General features: G+C 37.3%; 1 protein-coding gene across 2 annotated transcripts in view; it reads left to right on the top strand.

The window, feature by feature from the left end:
- Positions 1-1,753: 1,753 nt before the first annotated feature.
- Positions 1,754-18,021, top strand: part of LOC134531840 (uncharacterized) — a 33,667-nt gene continuing 17,399 nt past the window's right edge. The window contains exons 1-7 of one of the 2 annotated variants that reach the window (XM_063367821.1): positions 1,754-1,812; positions 4,043-4,181; positions 7,371-7,435; positions 7,647-7,702; positions 10,304-11,278; positions 13,984-14,108; positions 16,750-16,805. In XM_063367821.1, the coding sequence (XP_063223891.1) occupies positions 4,089-4,181; positions 7,371-7,435; positions 7,647-7,702; positions 10,304-11,278; positions 13,984-14,108; positions 16,750-16,805 (1,370 nt within the window). In that variant the 5' untranslated portion in view covers positions 1,754-1,812; positions 4,043-4,088. Of the gene's footprint in view, positions 2,164-4,042; positions 4,182-7,370; positions 7,436-7,646; positions 7,703-10,303; positions 11,279-13,983; positions 14,109-16,749; positions 16,806-18,021 lie in introns of both variants that reach the window. The other variant, XM_063367820.1, reaches the window with a different exon arrangement.

The raw sequence follows: 18,021 nt of genomic DNA, 5'->3' as shown, positions 1-18,021 counted from the left end.
GATTTGCCGGCATTCGCCCGGATCCCCCCCCCCCCCATGAGTGATAATATGAGGTGATGGACGCCACTACCGCCGCTGGGCGGGAAGGGATGTCCGCGACATGACGTGAGGAAGTTGTGATGGCCGTGTCATCGGCATACAGGGTGAAAGAGTAATGGGGGAGGAGTAGGGATATCGGAAGTGAAGATGGAAAACAACAAGGGCGAGAGTATAGCACCCTGACGGGACATGAGTCCGGTGTGCTGAAATGACGTGAAACCGGCGGTGATCTGGACCGCGACGCGTGCCACGGCGTGCTGCGCCGACAGCCCGCGCCGAAACCCAAACTGAAATGGAGGAAGGGGGGCCGAGAGGTGTGAGGCGATGTTCCAGCCGACGGAGGATGACTCTCTCGGCCACTTTGGATAGAACAGATAACAGACTGATGGGCCGATAGCCCGAATGAAGAGGAATATCGATCGGCACGCGGCTTCGGAATGGGAACGACGATCGCAGCTTGCCACGCGGAATGGAAGGTCGCCTTCGTGGAAAGGGAGAAGACGAGCCGCGGGTGGACGGCGTCAGGACCGGGGGCGTAATTGACTTTGAGTTGAGTGGCAATGAAATGTATTTCCCCCCGGAGTAGTCAAACGGATATCGTCGGTCCTTGGCGGAGGAGTTGCGGTATAGTGCGTCGGAATGAGTGACTTGACTACTGGCGGTATGTGAGGGGTGAAGGATGAGTGAAAAGAGTCCGACAGCAGGTCCGCCTTCTGGGCAGGGGACTCGCAAAGGCCTCGCGGCCCCTTGCCCACGGGAGGGACAATGGATGAGGTGGCACATAGGTTCCGTGTGTACGGAAATATGGATCCCGACTGAAAGGAGAGAGAAGACAGTGAAGACACATTGTGGACCCGCTCCGCCGCGAGCCTGTCCCCAGTGAGCGCCCGGCACCGCGCCCGGAGGTGAATGTATACGAGCCAACGAGCGACGCGACGGTCCGAGACGATTGCCACCGTCGCTTGCCCGCGATCGTGTACATATCTCTTAGTTAAGCACAACTGTAGCCAACTGTGGATAATTAAAAATACGCTAATTCTTCAGTTTCATGTAGTGAAGTTTATCCCTGGATCCTGAAGGCTTGATCATGTGGTACATGATGCTTGCCGTTTTAGTTCAGTACCTCAGAAGATCCTGTACATAAAAAAAATATTGTCATATAATAATGAACTATGATCGTAAGTCAAATAAAAAGGATTTTTTTCAACGTACATTTATAATATTTATTTCGCATTTCTTTCATGTGCAGGATCTTCCGACGTACTGAATCAGGATCAAGCCTTCAGGATCCAGGGATAAACTTGAATAAGTACATGAAACACCTGCCACATCAAACACAGAATATACGACGGCTTTAATTAAAGAATTCCCCGGAAAGACTGCAAAATTAAATGTTTCAGCTACTTCGGTACACAGTATGTAATATGTATTCCTCAAAGAAAATGAACGTTAACAATTCAATTCAAATTTTTGGCTCCCATTAGACTCCTATACAACGTGACTCAAAATAGTACGTACTTTAAATGCAATGTAATAAAACAAACATTTCATAATACAATTATATATTCTAATAAAACAACAAAATTTAAATGCAGGCATAAAAAATTCCTTATTACGATTGCAATACTGTTGTTATTTAAACGAATTTCATTAAAACAACACCTACATTGTTTAAGTTATCCAACATAAAATTTAAAAAAAATAAAAAAAAATCAGGTAAACGTAAACAACGAATGTCTGCAATTGCGTGAATACTCGTTGGTGAATACCTAGGTATTGTAATGTTGTGTTTCCACAAACCAGTTGGAATTAAAAAAAACGGTCCTTTCGGGGTTAATTAAGGAACGTCTTTAGTATATGGAAAACTTATATTCATATTTATCACGGGTAAACAATGAATGGCGATAAAATGTTATTTTTTCACAAACTAGTAGGAATTGCAAAGCCATCCCTTCGTAGTAAATTAATGGATGTGTGTAGTGTGTGAAAACCACGTTTTCCGATTATTTTTTTCTTTCCGTCCTAAAAAGCCGTGGCGTCCGATAATTACTGCAGTTTTATCTGGATTCAGATGATTTCAGTAATTCACCAGAAGTCTTCCATGAAGCCTGTTTAAAGTTTCAGGTAACATAGTGACAAAACATTTGTTTTAAAATAACAGTTTTATTCTTTAGCTACATAGTGTACAACATATGTATTTATTATTATTATTATTATTATTATTATTATTATTATTATTATTATTATTATTATTATTATTATATCTGCAATTGGGTACAGAAGTGCCCGGTGGCAAGCATTCTCCCTACTTTCTCCGCACTCTCCTTTTATGAACTGATCCACACTCCCAACCATCACACCTCCTCCAGCCTATTCCATTCCCATACCATCCTCACGACCATCGCATTCTTTCCCCTTTCTGTCCTCCTTCTCTCTTTGAAAACCTTTCTAGTATTTTCCTTCCTACTTCTAGGCATTCCCATTTTGACTTTTCTCCCCAGCTCTCCCCATCCTCCCACTCCACTCAGCACTTGGTATATCTTGACCAGTTTCTACTTCTGTCTTCTATACTTTAAGCTCTCCCATCTCATTCCTATCATCTCACCCATCTAGCTGCTCTCCTCTGCACCCCCTCCTGCTTCTTCTCAAGTACCTACTACTGTATATGGGTCCCACACTGCTGCGGCATACTCCAGCATGGGGCGGACCATAGTTTTATAGGCCTTATCAAGCAAGATGCTGCTTCCACCCCTGAGCACTTGTCCCAACATGCCCAGGGCCTGTCTGCTCTTCTTGACTACCTTGTCTACCTGCTCCCCCTACCCCAGGTTACCTTGCAGCACCACCCCTAGATATTTATAACTTGTGGCCTCACTTATCAAGTCTCCCCTCCAGCGATATTCCCTCCTGACAATCTTCCTCTTCCCGGTAAACCTGACCACTTTTGTCTTACCCACATTTATATTCATGCCATTATTTTCCACCCACTCTTCCAGCCTATTCAAATCATCCTGTAGCCCATTCCTCTCAGAATCCATATAGGTATACTACACAGTCATCTGCAAATAGCCTGATATGCCCTTTTATCTCCTCACCTATATCGTTCATCATTATAGTGAAGAGCATACATACTTTACCCTTGATGTTTTATAAAGCAGTTATTTGCCATGTATTTTTGTGTGTACATTCCATTGTAAGTTTTCAAATGCTTTTTAATACTTGGTATGTAATCCTAAATTTTACGGACCATTTTAAGGAAAGGTAAACTAACATACAAAACACATTTTTTTTGCTAGGTCTGTGCAGTTTAATATTTATGTTTTCTAAACCACTTGTGTACAAACTCATATTGCCCGTAAATTGTTTTCATGCGGTGGGTGGGGAATTATAGCTGCGGCCTTCACCTAGTGGTGTGGCATGTTGGCAATTGTAGAAACAGAGGACCTTGGTATGATACGAATTGTTATGTATATGAAAGTACATTTTAGTTTTTATATACACACACACACACGCACGCACACGCACGCACACACACGCACACACGCACGCACACGCACACACACGCGCACGCACGCACACGCGCACACACACGCGCGCACGCGCACACTGACACGCACGCACGCACGCACACACACACACACACACACACACGCACGCACACGCACACGCACCTATTAATGTATAGGTACATATCATACACAATATGCATATATTGTAGGAGCAAATTAGATAGGAACCATTTTTTCTCAAAGAGTGCCATATTTTATAAATTTATATTTTGTTTTCTCAACTAGTAGACATCCAATTAAACTGAAGATTTGTGTTCTGATTAATAATTTTAAGATATGTACTGGTATGGTATTGCTTTAAAGGTTATTTTTTGTGTAATTTGTGAGTATTGTCATAAACAGAATGTACAACTAATATGTACATTAGATATATACATATGTGTTTTATTAATTATCACCAGGCACTGATACCCAGGTTGTGTTTCATATTTCAGGGAATACCCGAGACTCCCTGTTCCCAGGAGTACAGCAGCAGTGTCCATGGCTGCTGTGTGTCCGTATCCCGTCAGCAGTGAAGGTGGCCGTAGTCTCGGGTTGTCGCAGCTCAGCAGGTCTTTCCAGGCAACGACCCGTGTAAAGAGAACATTTAAATTTTATTAACATTCGTAACTCTTATGCATCAAATCCTTACATTATTCCTTCCGTGACATGCTCAAGATTTCTTCGACACTATATCATTTTAAAAAAGTCCACTTTACATCTTCACACGTATTTTGAAAGACTTGTTTTAGTTCAGGTTTCCTTATAATATCCAACTTCTTTTAAGTAGAATCACTTTTCAGATGGCTTCATATTTATGATCTTTTCTTTTGAGTCGGAGGGCTTTTTGAACCTTTCACATTGTAACACTAGATTGCACAACACGTATCTTGCGAAAATGTATGCGAACAGGTAAACTTACTACTTTCTAATTATTTTATTTTGCAGTAGTTTACAAATCTGAGATTCGTAGCTGTGCTAACTGATTCTATTTGCAATGTATTTTTGAATATTTTGAATAAAATATTATCCATGCATCTTAAGGACACCTAGTGGTATATTTTATTGTATATTTTTTTCTGTTTTAACTATTTAAATTTATGAGTCTCAACAGTTTGTATGTTTTTTTTAGGCCTATGTGCTGAAGGGAATTATTTTAGATAGTTAATGTAAAACATTTAATAGGACACTTTCTTCATTCTGGTATATAGTAGTTGTATAATTTCAAATATTTTTTTCATATATATTGCTGGTAACCTCTGCTAACTGCTAACTGAAACTGAGACGGGTCTCCCAGAATATTTCACTATCATATCTGCTGCTTACATAATGAGATTGCATTTCAAGGTTATGAAAAATTAATTTAATTAAAAATATATATTATGCTTCGAGATCATAGCAAAGACAGAATTCACATGTATAATAGAAGTAAACCACAAAGTAATAATAGAATACTAGATATCCGTGTATTTGAAACAATTTTTAACGTATTAAGAACATAAACACGGCTCCCACTGCAGCCAAATACTCTGCTTCTATTGGTCGCACGGAGCAACGTGAACGGAAGAGCTGAGCAATTCTTAGCTAATCCGTACAGGTTGTCTCCGTCTCCATGCTATTGTAGAATCTTTGTTCCACTGAGATCCGTCTAAGTTTAGTTGATCCGTCTCCGTTTCCGTGTCATTTTAGAATGGGCTTTAGTGAGTGAATTATAGTTGAACATATCAGTGTCAAAATCATTAAACACAAACTAGGTTGGTTTTTCTTGCTGTCTCTTTTGATCCCTATGAGTTGTAAGGGTTGGGGAAATGGACCTGGTTCAGATATGGTTGATAACTTTATGATTTTTTTTTTAAATCCTGGTAGAAGAACAGATGCCTTGAAAAATGAATTTAAAAACCAAGATTTATCTGATGATTAAACAGCTTTGGTAATACTATAAATGATGAGGTCCAAACAAAATTTGGTTGTATAAAGTGTTTTTACATCAAAATGTATGTAAGATTCATGACATTCTAGTGGTAATAAATTTTAATACAAATAAACCACACATAACTACTTATTTTTTTGGAATATTTTTAATTGATAATTTTGGAAGTAAATAACTTTTAACTTAAACTAGTTATTTGGCTGAAAAATAACTGATTTTTAGATAAGTTGAAAGTTAGTTTTCGTGAATAATCACCAATAATAAAAACATTAAACATTGAGTTTAATATACCAGTTACATCGTCAGCCTCCGTGGAAAGAATGTTTAGCATTGTTAGGCATGTATGGGGCAAAATTAGGAAAATTGTGTGACGAAAATGTTTGCGACTTAACTTTATTAAGCAGCTTAGAATTTAATGATAAAACTTTCTGAAATATTTCTGAACTAAAAAAAAGTACCGTATTTACCAGAAATTATTGCAACTCTGAACATAATGCAACCCCAAACTTTATGAGCTTATAAAAAAAGACTTTTGGATTGAAAATCACAAGATTCAAGTATATATAGCAAGTCGAAATTATTTAAATTATTTAATTTATTCTATATTTACTACACACTTTCTGGGGCAACTTTCAGGAGAGTGTTTACATGTTATATTTTCAAATACCAAGCTGCAGTTAGAAAAAATATTGTTTTTTATGACTAGTTCGAAAGTTGCTGCTGTTCAGAAAGCAAGGAATGTGGTGATGTACAATGGTAGTCTGTGAGGTGAAAGAGGAGGGAGAGGTGAAGAAAAGTAGAAAGAATCCAGTGACAAACTCCATTTGCAGCCTTTCAGTCCTCCATCTGTCTGTCTTACCTGTGCAGAGGTTCAGGAAGCCCCGGTAAAAAGTGGCATAAGTGAAGCTGTTTTAAGGCAGAGTGTGCAGTTTTTCAACTAAGTGGAGGTTTAGGAGAAGTAATTAACAATGATCTAAAGTGGCGTGAGACGTTTAAGTCAGAGCCTGTAGTTTTTCAACTAAGCTATTCCCAATTGCAAGATGCAAGTTAGTGGTCATTAATGCAACCCCCACTTTTAGTTTACACAGTTTTGGTAAAAACCGTAGCATTTATATTCAGGTAAACATGTTGGGGTGTCATTTTTTGATTGTTACATTATATTTTAAAATGGAGTTTAATTATCTTGGTCATTGATTGATGTATGGTAATAAATGATAGCACATATTTACAAATGATTGATGTTTTGTTTCGTATCTTAAACATTTAACAGTTAATAATTATTCCCATGCACTAACTTTTAATCAGTTAATATTTTAGAACAATAAATTTTAACATAAATCAGTTAATTATTTTGCACATTACTGTAACTTTACTTGAGTTTGTTTTTAGAATTAACTTAACACAATCACTTGTAAATATATATATAAAAATTGGTTTGTCATAGTTAAATATAACTCTATAAAATAAGTTAGCCATTGCCCTAAGTTTGTAAAACATTCAACACTAGAAACAATGTAGAAGCAGAATGTTGTGCTAAAAAACAGGGCAGACAACTCTACCTCGAGAAGAGGAGCATCCATAGCTAGAACTAAATGACACTAGAGAATCTTGACCTGTAAAGTACAACCACCATACACCGTACTGTTTTGGGCAGGTAAAACACACCAGAGTGCCCTTAGAGTTAAAAGCAAAAAATAGAGATCTAATAAAACAAATTTAATTTACAGGATGCCCAATTGGTTTTTCTGATTAAATAAAAAAAATATCTTTGCAAAATTTGTAACATATGTATGAATTGTGTGTGAAAGTTAAAAATGTTAATAGTAGTGATTGGGTTTTTATCAATGTTGCAGTCTTCAAAGGAAGAACCTGCTCAGAATGGTTTTAGGGCAGAACTTGGAGGATTTACCCAAGAAGTGTAAGTTTTTCCTCGCATTTGCAAAAATTAAACCAGTAAAAATAATCAAACTATCTAATTAAATGTGAAAGTAAAATTTATAATACTTACAAGAAAAAATTTTTTTTTTATTTATCAGAGCTTACCTAATTCTGCTGAAACTAGTTCCACTTCATAAGTTGACAATTTTTACTGCACATAAATTATTTATTTATTTATTTTATTTTTCCAGAGGTTTATGCGATGGATTTGAAAATCAAACTCATAACAGTGATGCACATATTCCAGGTAAGTGTGATTGTGTTGCAAAGTAAAGCAGCTGATTTGTGAGTTGTATCCTGTGTCACTGACCCCTGCCCATCCCAGCTTTGCATTGTGTTCTTATGACATGATTTCTTAGTAATTAGTGTATCTGCTGGTTATTTAAGTTGGTCATGGTGACCTAGTTTTGTATTTGTATTTTATTGTTTGGAATATTTTTATAATAGTTCTGGTATTTATTTTTATTTAGAAAAGCTTTGCATATGATTTTACTAATTTCATAAGTAAGGCTAGGTTACTGTTAATGTAAGTGTGATTTTCGATGTTTTATTTTATTCAAATGTTTTTTTATAACTATAATTTTTTTCATATAAGTTTCATAGTGTGTTGGTAGAATTTTCTAGAACTTAAAGACATTTTCTGTGAAAGAAATAAAAATGTGCCATGTCATGGCACCGAAATGATATGTTTATCACATCCTGTGTTGGAGAGAAAGAGATGTTTGCCAGGACCTTGTGAAAGTTCTCTGACCAGAGAATCGCAGAATTATAGTTGTAAGAACAAACTTTGTAGCCAGTAGGAAAGCAATCTTCTCAGGGAAGTTCTCAGTTCATCTTTTTTTCTTTTTTTTTTTTTTTGTACTGTGCTTTGCCTGGTTACTCATTGCTCGGACATTGCTATGTGAGGTTGTGCTGGTCAATGACTAACAAAATTATTATTTTAATGTGAGTGAGAGACTGATTATTACGGCTGTGGTCTGGGCTGTTTGGATAAACAATTTTTTTCTAACATTTTATTTAAAATTTTGCTAACCAGTCTTCAGCAGAACCCATAACGGGGTAGTAGTTACCTTTTGCATCGTCCCAAGAACATTGTGTTTCCTTGGTGTTCAGAAGCGACCGTGGAACATTTTCGTTGGTAAGGAAATAATACTGGGAATAATTTCTTTTTTTTTTTTTTTGCCTAACCTCAAACAAATTTTATATGCCGAGCGATGAGTAGCCATGAACAGTGTTCATTTTTGTATATTAATGGACATTTAAAAAATATGTTGATGTAGAAAAAATAAAAATACTGTATTTAGCTATAAATTCTTTTATTTGAAACGTTACTCCAAATTTAGTAATAATCTCAGTTTTTATCTTGGTGAACAGTCTCAAGTTAAATAACTGCAAAAACTTTTCATATTTCTGAGAGTGCTTTATGTATGTGCAATTCAGGCCATCGTTATCTGGGTGGTCTTGATTGATTCAATAATCATCATCAATCATATAATTATCAATAATATAATCATCATTAATTATCATCAAAAATCAATCATTATCAATGTCAATCATTCTTCAGTAATCATCCATCAATCATCACTCTTCAACTGCTTCCAGCCTGTGGCTGGGTAAGCAAAGTCAAATGCCTCCATCTTCCTGTGCCCCTCCACCATTCTTCATACTTCACTTTATCCCAGTCTTCTAATCTCTCCTGCACTCCTTTTATTATCTACATTTCCCACCTCCTTCTTGGTCTTCCTTTCGGTTTTCTTCCTGTGTACTTCAGCTCATTATTTTCCTAGGCAGCCTCTGTTCCCAATCGCTGCAGTGCTTTTTCAGTGATCTAATTCAAGTCCTGTACTCCTGCTTTTGCTGGCACCTTCTCAGTCCTGATCCTGTCTACCTCGTAACTGCCAACGTACTCCTCATAAACTTCATTCCTAGTGCTCTGTGATCTTCCCAGCATCTCTCTTATCTACAGTCCAAGTATTTGCTCCAACACTACTTTTCCATTTTAATGGTACCTCCCTCTTCCATACCAAATCTTTCACACACCTGTAGAATACAGCTTCTTGTTCTGCCCTTATATTTCCCGTCCTTGTTTTTTCTCCCTGCGTCCAATACACTTCCTAGATACTTGAAGGATTCTACATGTTTTAACTCAACACTATCTAATTTAATGCATCATCTAATTCCATTATTGTTCCTCGTCATGACCAAAACTGCATTTTTTTTAGTGCTAGATCTTTTATCACATTTCCTCACAGTTGCACTTGCACCTTACCTTCACTTTCTCCCTACACCATCAAATCATCAGCAAATAGCATGGAATTCATCTTGCTGTCTCTGATATTTTCTTCCACTCTCTTCATAATTCTTTGCAGCACTATACTAAATAGCAATAGGGGACAATGCACTGCCCTGCTTCACTCTGTTGGCTTGTTTGAATCAATTTGTCATCCCTCTTCCAGTCCTCACGTGCTTCTGTTTCCATTATACAAATTCTTCACTCTACTTATTAACACTTAATCCCAGCTTTTTCCATAGCTTGCCTAACACACTGTCTTTTCACACTGTTGTATGCCTTTTCCAATCCAGGAATATCATTACTAGATATTTTCCAAATTCGTATTATTTCTCCATCAGTTTTCGTATGGCAAAAATCAGGTCTGTGGTAGACCTCCCTTCTCTGAACCCATGCTGCCAAAATGGTTATGAATGTACTGGGTTCCTCTCTCACCAGCAAGGCACTAGAGCCTAGGATGCGTGGCCCGGTAGAGAATGCAAGTGATTGCAACAAAGAAAGGAAAGAGGAGGGGGCCAGTGACTGGCAGCAAAAAAATATGTTGATGTTGGTCAACAGGACGGCAAAACGGCACCGTGCAGAAGAGCCTCGAGGACAACGATGAAGGTTTAAACCGGACGCCAGGCAGCCACCAGCCGTCCCCAACCAAGGGTGGCTCAGTGCTGGTGGGCAGCAAGGCAGGGCCGGTAGGAGACCCACTTCTCAGCCTGGACTCGATGTGCTTCAAACACATCACGGCGCTAGAGTCCCAGAGCCAATTCGACCAGGCAGGCGTCGGCTACGCCCCGCAGCAGCAGCAGCAGCAGCAGCAGCAGCAGCAGCAGCAGCAGCAGCAGCAGCAGCAGCAGCAGCAGCAGTACTCTACGGGGATGCTGCCCCACATGCAGCAACTGTATCACAGCCAGCATCAAGGAACTCCGCTCCTGCAGCAGCAACGGTATGTGGCCACACAGATGCAGCAAAAACGGAATTTGGCCACACAGATGCAGAGACGACGGTATTTGGCCACACAGCAGCAGCAACGGTTGGATCCCACTGTCATCCCTCGTTACCACGGGATGGCACCGTGGGGCATGCACCCCACCAACATCATCCAGCAAGAAGCAGCAGCTGCTCAGCAGAGGAGACCGCTCACACCTTCCTCGATCAAGGACATCTCCACCGGCACTCGGAATCTCTCGCAGGGGCAGTATCAGACGATGCCGGCGTATTACGACCGGAACAGGTCCGTCACGATGGGCGACGTGTGTGGCATCGGCAACGGCACCCCGGCGCCAGTCACAGTGAACACAGACACCCCTGCCAGCAACATGCGCCTGCTGGGAGGCCAGACCCGGCAGATAAGCACGCCGCCCTCAGCGACCTTGTACAGTGCCACGCCACAGCAGTCGCTGTACAGCTCCTCTGCGGCCGGCGGGTCCACGATCAGTGGCTTGCAGACTGGTGTGGGTGCGAGTGGTGGTTTCCCGTCTCTCGCCACCACACCCGGCTACGGCAGTGTGGGCTCCCCGGTGGTGGGAACCTTGGCTTCAGGTACTAACCACCTCGCCCCCTTTCCACCCAACTTCCTCATTTGCTGGCATCGCATGCTTCTTATCTAAAGCCAGATTACATTAGTACTTTCTAAAAATATGATTTACTAAATTACTTACACCGTATTTACTTTCGTATGTCTCACATTTTTAGTTCTTAAAAATATGCAATTATTATGTGAATATATAATTTTTGGTAAAAAAATTAATTTAATTGGCTTTGTGTATGTGTGTTGATAACTATCCTGGGTTGGTTTTTAATAAATATTTTTGAGTAAGTATAAATTGTTAAGTTAAAATATCTAAGCAGCGCGTGAAAGGCACCATTGTGTTTATTTTCCTGGTTGCTGCATAAGACGCCCAGCCTGTGCTGGGCTGGCATTCTGCTGGAGGGGAAATCTAAAATAAGCAAGCCTGTTTGTGTTTGAGTGTGTGCATTCTGTGAGTGCGAATGGCCATGTAGTGGTGGTGTCGGTTCTCTCTTCCTCCCTCACACAATTTTTAATGTCTGTGAAATGGCACAATCTCAACGTGTCTATTTCGAACAGGTTTTTAAAGTGCAACTGTGACCCAACATTTTTTTTTTGCATCTGATTTCTCAGCTTTCAAATGCAACATTCCATGGAAAAACTGCAGCTATCGTTGGTGCTTTGAAATCCTCACTTCAAAGCCCGGTTTTTTTTCTTCGTTTATTGAGTTTGCGCACAAATGTCTCGCGCAAATTTCTCCCTAACTGTTGCGTGCATGCTAGTTTTTAAAGAAACTAAGTGTAGCTTGCTGCTTTTTTTTTTATTCTGGAAGAGGATTTGTTTGAAAAAATATAATAGTTATTAGGAGGGGTCATAAAGCTTTAGTGAAGAGGCTCTCACTCCCTTCTACAGTAATAAAGAAGCACAGAAAGTAGACAAAAAGAGCACGAGGATTAACACCAATGCCGTATTTTTTACGCACCTATAAGCTGAGACATGGAACAAAGACTTAACTTGTATTCTACTGTAGACAGATATATGGTGCGATTCATATGCGATGGCAACCCTTATGACAAAAAAGTTGGAATTTTATGACCCAAATTATAGCTGCAACCCATATGCAGGGGTGACTCTTCTGCTGGTAAATACTGTAATTTTGAAAACGTGTTATATAAATTATTCAAGCATTGTCGAATGTCAGGGAATGTATTGATTTTCAGATTCAATTGAACACAGGTTAAAACAACAGTCAGATATACTTAAATCTGTTAGATATTTTTTTTTTTTTAATTTTTTCAATAAGTTACATAACAGGATGATTAATGGAAAAACTTTTGTACCAACCAATGATACAACAAATAGAATAAAGGCATTAAGACTCATTATCGCAACACTTGTCGTGATATCAAGTCACAAATCACTTAATATTAGCCTCAATTCCTTCTCATGCTTAAAATATGCTAAAAATGTGAGCAGAGTTTTGGCATTAAAACATTTACAAAAAATAATACCCTGGTGGCAGGAACTAAGAGATGGAAAAAAAATTCTATTGATATTGAATTTCGAGTAGTGCATGTTTATTATCTGGGTATTCTTCTTTAAGGGTTTAGAATGGCATCTTCAGTGCAGTTAATTCTTACGTTAATAATTTTACTCTTGTGTTACATCGTGTCTGGCCGGGGTTAATCGCTACGGGAAAGGAGAGGACTTACAGCTAGTAACTCAATGCTGAGTATCGGGCGGCGATAAATAACCTTACTCCCTACAGGGTGTAATTGTTTCGGGCGTAGGAGACCTTGAATGAGTTTGATGAGCCCACCAGTAGAGGAAATGCTACTGGAAACTTCAGCATGGAGGGAGGAATACCATCTCCTGACGTTACTGGTGTGAGGTTGAAGATAAATGACATTGGCAAAGCTCACGTTCAGATAGTAGCAGGCATGGGCGAGGTATCTTAAATGGCTGGTGCACTGCTTGTACCACAGGCTCACCTGGCAGCCTATAGGCAGCGACCCCACCAGCCTGGTGTAGGATGTGATGGCCTAGTAAGCTGGTGAACTAAATTCAAAATGTACTCGAGTAAATAAAGCGATTTGCCAGAAGTATGTACTACAATCATCCAGATTGCTAATTAATAGGTAGTGTGTACACTGAGTATAATCTGTACGTTAACTAAGTTGAATAAAATTATCTTCATTATTAATTTTATTGAAATATTCATGCAATGCAAGTGTGACTGCCTTTATTTATTTGACAAGGTTTTTTTTCTCCTGGAAAACAACTTGCATACTTGCCCCCAATGTAAACAAGTTTTTACGCTTTAATGATCATAATTTATTCATAGTGCTTTAAAGCTATTTGAACAATTTGAAATAGAATTGTAGCAGTTTTTTCTGTTAATAACTGTACAATATTTCCACTCATACGTGTTCTATACATCTACTATGTTCTAATGGACAACACATTAAAGGAGCTGGTTTATATATAAATGTCTTTTTGCCTGAATGAAAACAATAAATTAGTATCCATAAGTATCTATATTAGTTTAAACTAAATCACCAAATGTGTATATTTACATCACGTAAACATAAAATACTTAAGTTGTTAAGATGTAAAATGGAATATATTTAGTATGTAACAAAAGACAAATGATAACCAAACCTTCTTGTAATATTTAACTTTAATTCCATAAAATTGTTTGTTTTTCTATTAATTAACTGTTTGTTTCCCACACCAGGAAGAACTGATACAAATCAATCGGTTACTGTACATGAACCATTGTCTGCTGTTAGTAAAATTACATCTGATTTCAAGGGTGAACCACCTTGTGACATTACGTTTCCGTCGACCACAAAAATCAAGGTGAAGTATTTTCTTTTATTTGTTTAATTTCAATACTGTGTTAAAAATTCTGTGATTTTCTCAAGATTAATGAAATTCTTCATACAGCTGTTCCAACTGATGACATATGTATTAGGGCAAGTAGTTTTGTTTTCCATTGCCTTAGAAAGTGTTCCGTTTTACGAGCATGCACTATACATATATAGCTTATCCATTTACATCACAATCTAAAATATTTTCCACTTAAGCCCAACGTTGTGCAGTGTTATAGCAAAATATTTGTAAATTTATAAAACCTATGAGATGCCTTTCTCGATGTTATCTCTCTTAATAGGTAACTCTCCTCCTAAGGAAGGGTCAGTCAGCCACATGATGGTGGAGTTGCAGAAAGCATGGCATAGTTGCGGAAGGTGCAGTTTAGATTTGCGGGAGATGAAGCAGAGTCTCAATCGAGGGCTCCCTGCCAGAGTATGCTCTAAGTTAACTTTTGGTAAGTGCAAAGCTGTTATCAAGTAACCAGATCATAACCGAATCTGGCCTTCTTGACACATTTTCTCTGTACTGATTGTGACGTTCTTGCAGTCTTCTAGTCACGTCGGGCTGCCATTTAGAGGTGCTTACAAACAGACAGAGGGCACACGTCTGTACTGAGACTTCAACAGCAGTTTACCTTTAAACAGCTCAAAATTGTAAAACCTTTCAGATGGTGCGCCCGTAAATGGGCTGAAGGCAGTAAAAACAAAGCATCAGTAAACTAACATTTCAATCGTCTGCAGTCACAATTTGATCGTACATCTGGTGGGGAGGAAGGGTAAAGAGTGAGGCGCTGATTGGCGATGCATTTTAAGTAGGTGATGTGTTGCTTCCTTCGTGCAGTCAGTGTGGCACGATGGTCACCGCAGCATCGAGCAAGGCACATTATGGGATGGTAACTGTACACCTGCATGCTTTCGAGTGCTGATAGAGATGGCCAGACAGTGCCTTGTGCAAAAACAGGGAACATGAGTGATGGGATTGATGTCTGTCTTAGTTGCTTGTGCGACACACGTCCTCTATAATGCATGAACAGTAACTGAACAGGTAGTACATGACGGACGTACATTTGCACTGAGTAGTTCAGACAAACTTGGTAACAAACTATCAAATAATTTATAACCACTGGTAAATATTATAATAAAAAATTACTAGCATTTTTGGTGTGTGCAGTTAATGTCATGTTGTCAGATAGCACTTGTGGTTAGGTAATATCTTGAGCTTGTGTTCAACCAAACTATAACACACCCATTGAAAACTTTAAAAGGCTCAAAGTCATTGTATTTTTTTAGACTTGCATCACATTATGGCTGAATCATTCACCACTCATGATCACCCCACACAGTGTTTTTAATATTTCACTTATCCGTCTGAGTCAATTTTTTCGATAAAAGAAAAAAATAATAAAATAAAAAATTTAGCATATTATAAAAAATAGTTCTTTTAAGACAAAATTTAAATAAATGAATAATGTACGCATATATTTTATTATACAGCAGTAGAATACGTAATGTCAGATTTTTAAGATAAACTGATACAAGGAAATTCAAGTTAAGTTCATTGTACTCACGTAATTTTCTTTAAAACTTGATATTAAGTACATAACTATAACTCAACGTCAAGCCAAGAACAGATAGGTCAGTAAATACGGTTATAAATCAAAAACTAAATTCAAAAACTGTCATAGTATTAGAGTTAGAATTTTTTTTCAAAAGTTTTAAAATCCCCACTTGCACGTAATTATTAGATACTTTTGATAAAAATGTTTGCTACGCAATCATAAATATAACCTTACTATTGATAATAAATCAAAATAAAATCAAACATGCTTTACTTTAAGGGTGCGGGAGGGGAATTGTTTGCACAACTTTTGCAGCAACAATTTTTAATCTGGTAACTTAGGCACTTCACACCGTAAAAAAATTTGTTTGCTAACTTAGCAATGTATATGCTTTAGTAAGCCATCTTTTCAAATACTTGCTAAGTTAGCAAAGTGAAAATTTTTTACAGTATGGCTAGAGCTTGTGTTTTATAACTTTTAAAATCATTACATTTAGCACTTTAAATTTGAAATTTAGCATTTTGTAGCATTTAAAAAATAAAGGTTTTGCACTTCGTAAAATTTTGCGTTTTCATGTATTATTTAGCATTTGAAAAGAATACAAAAGAAAAAAAACATACTGAAGCAGACAGAAACTATTGACACAGAATTAAGTAGTGGCACAATTTCAAAATTATGGTAGCCTCTTAGTTCTTAAAAATGTGATAAACCAAATTACGAAATTACTGATTTCAGCTTGGTTAGACTACTAACATTTTCTAACTCATCTTTTTTTATTCTCACAAAACATGTGCTTATATTCAAAAATCATCACATTAAATGTGCAATAAGAAAATGAGATTTGTACGTCGCTACTAGTAAATCATTTCTCTCTTAAAACACCATCTTGAAGTGTAGAGCTAATGCGAACACTTTGCTATGTGGTGTAGTAAGCATTGTTGCACATCTTTATCAAAATGATTTTTTTCTTAGTGTAAAAAAAATTCTTTTTAAAGATGCATACAAATCTTCATTTTAAATGTAGTATTTTTAATTGTTTTAAGTATTTTTTGTGTATTTTGTGTACAGACTGAACCAGTTGAAGATGAAGTAAGAGAGTACTTCGGAGGCATGTTAGATTCAGCGTAAGTAATGCTCTGCCTTCCACCTTAATCCTCTGTGCATAAATGACTGATATAAAAACTGACAATTCATTTAGGTAGATTTTGATTAAAGTCTTATTTCTCTGATTTTAAGGTCCATAATGGTTTTACCTCATTTAATAAATTTTTCTAACTGTAGAAAAATATTTGTAACATTTTGTAGGGTTATTGAATTAGCAAAAAGAATTTTTACAGATCCAAGATTGGAGAACAATTTTTTTTTTTTAGAATTGGAGATAATCTTCAATCTGTTTTTGTTCCGTACACGATTCCCATTTTATATTTATTGTAAACCATGTTAAAAAATAGCATTACAATAACTGTGTCTTCTGTAATTGGTTAAAATTCCCTTACTTTAGTATTTGTTTTAAACTACTATTCAAATGTAGTTTTTGGTAGATGAGTATCCTGTAATAATTTATAAATACTGGAGATGGGTCAAATCCCAATTTTCTCGAATCCAAATCTCAAATTCATGTCCCAGAGAGTACTGTACCTTGAATATACCCCTCAAATCAGAATCTAAGTTAATAAATTATTTAATGTACAATAAAGTATTAACTATTAGGTTGAAACATTCTACCCTTTAAATGTTTGTTTCACAAACTAAGTTTCCAGAATAAATGCATATTGTAATTTAATTGTATAGTTACATGTTAAATGTGAAATATCTTTTGGAATGGTAATAGGATAGGTATGAAGAAAAAAAATTGACCCTAGTAAACCTAACAGAAGTTATCAGTGTAGACTTTTTTTTATTTACTTTATTTCCTCTAATATTTTTCTGTGAATATTTTACCTCTATAGAAAATCCACTAAGGTTTTGATGGTATTTGAGGATTTCATTGGCCCATCTTTAATAAATACCTAAGAAATATGTTAAATGATGTGTTTTAGCCATTTATATAATACAATACAATGCTTGTTGTAAGCACATTGTTTATTAAATTATTACTCATATCTAGGAACCTAACAAATCTGCTGTTGACATGAAGTTAGGTTTAGCACACTGTTTGAGATCTGCGTCAAGAGTGATAAAATAGTTTTTTTTTAATCAGATATTTGAGTCTTGCACATCTGGAAGTCAACTAATAAAAGACAGTAATGGTTTTAAAAGGTGGGAACTGTGATACAATTTATACTTAATAGAGTTTTGCTTCTTATTGTTTTTACAGATGCACTAAATTTAATATTTCTT

Source organism: Bacillus rossius, chromosome 5, assembly GCF_032445375.1.
Source record: "Bacillus rossius redtenbacheri isolate Brsri chromosome 5, Brsri_v3, whole genome shotgun sequence".
NCBI classification, from domain to species: Eukaryota; Metazoa; Arthropoda; class Insecta; order Phasmatodea; family Bacillidae; genus Bacillus; species Bacillus rossius.
This window is presented reverse-complemented; position numbering and strand designations above follow the sequence as displayed.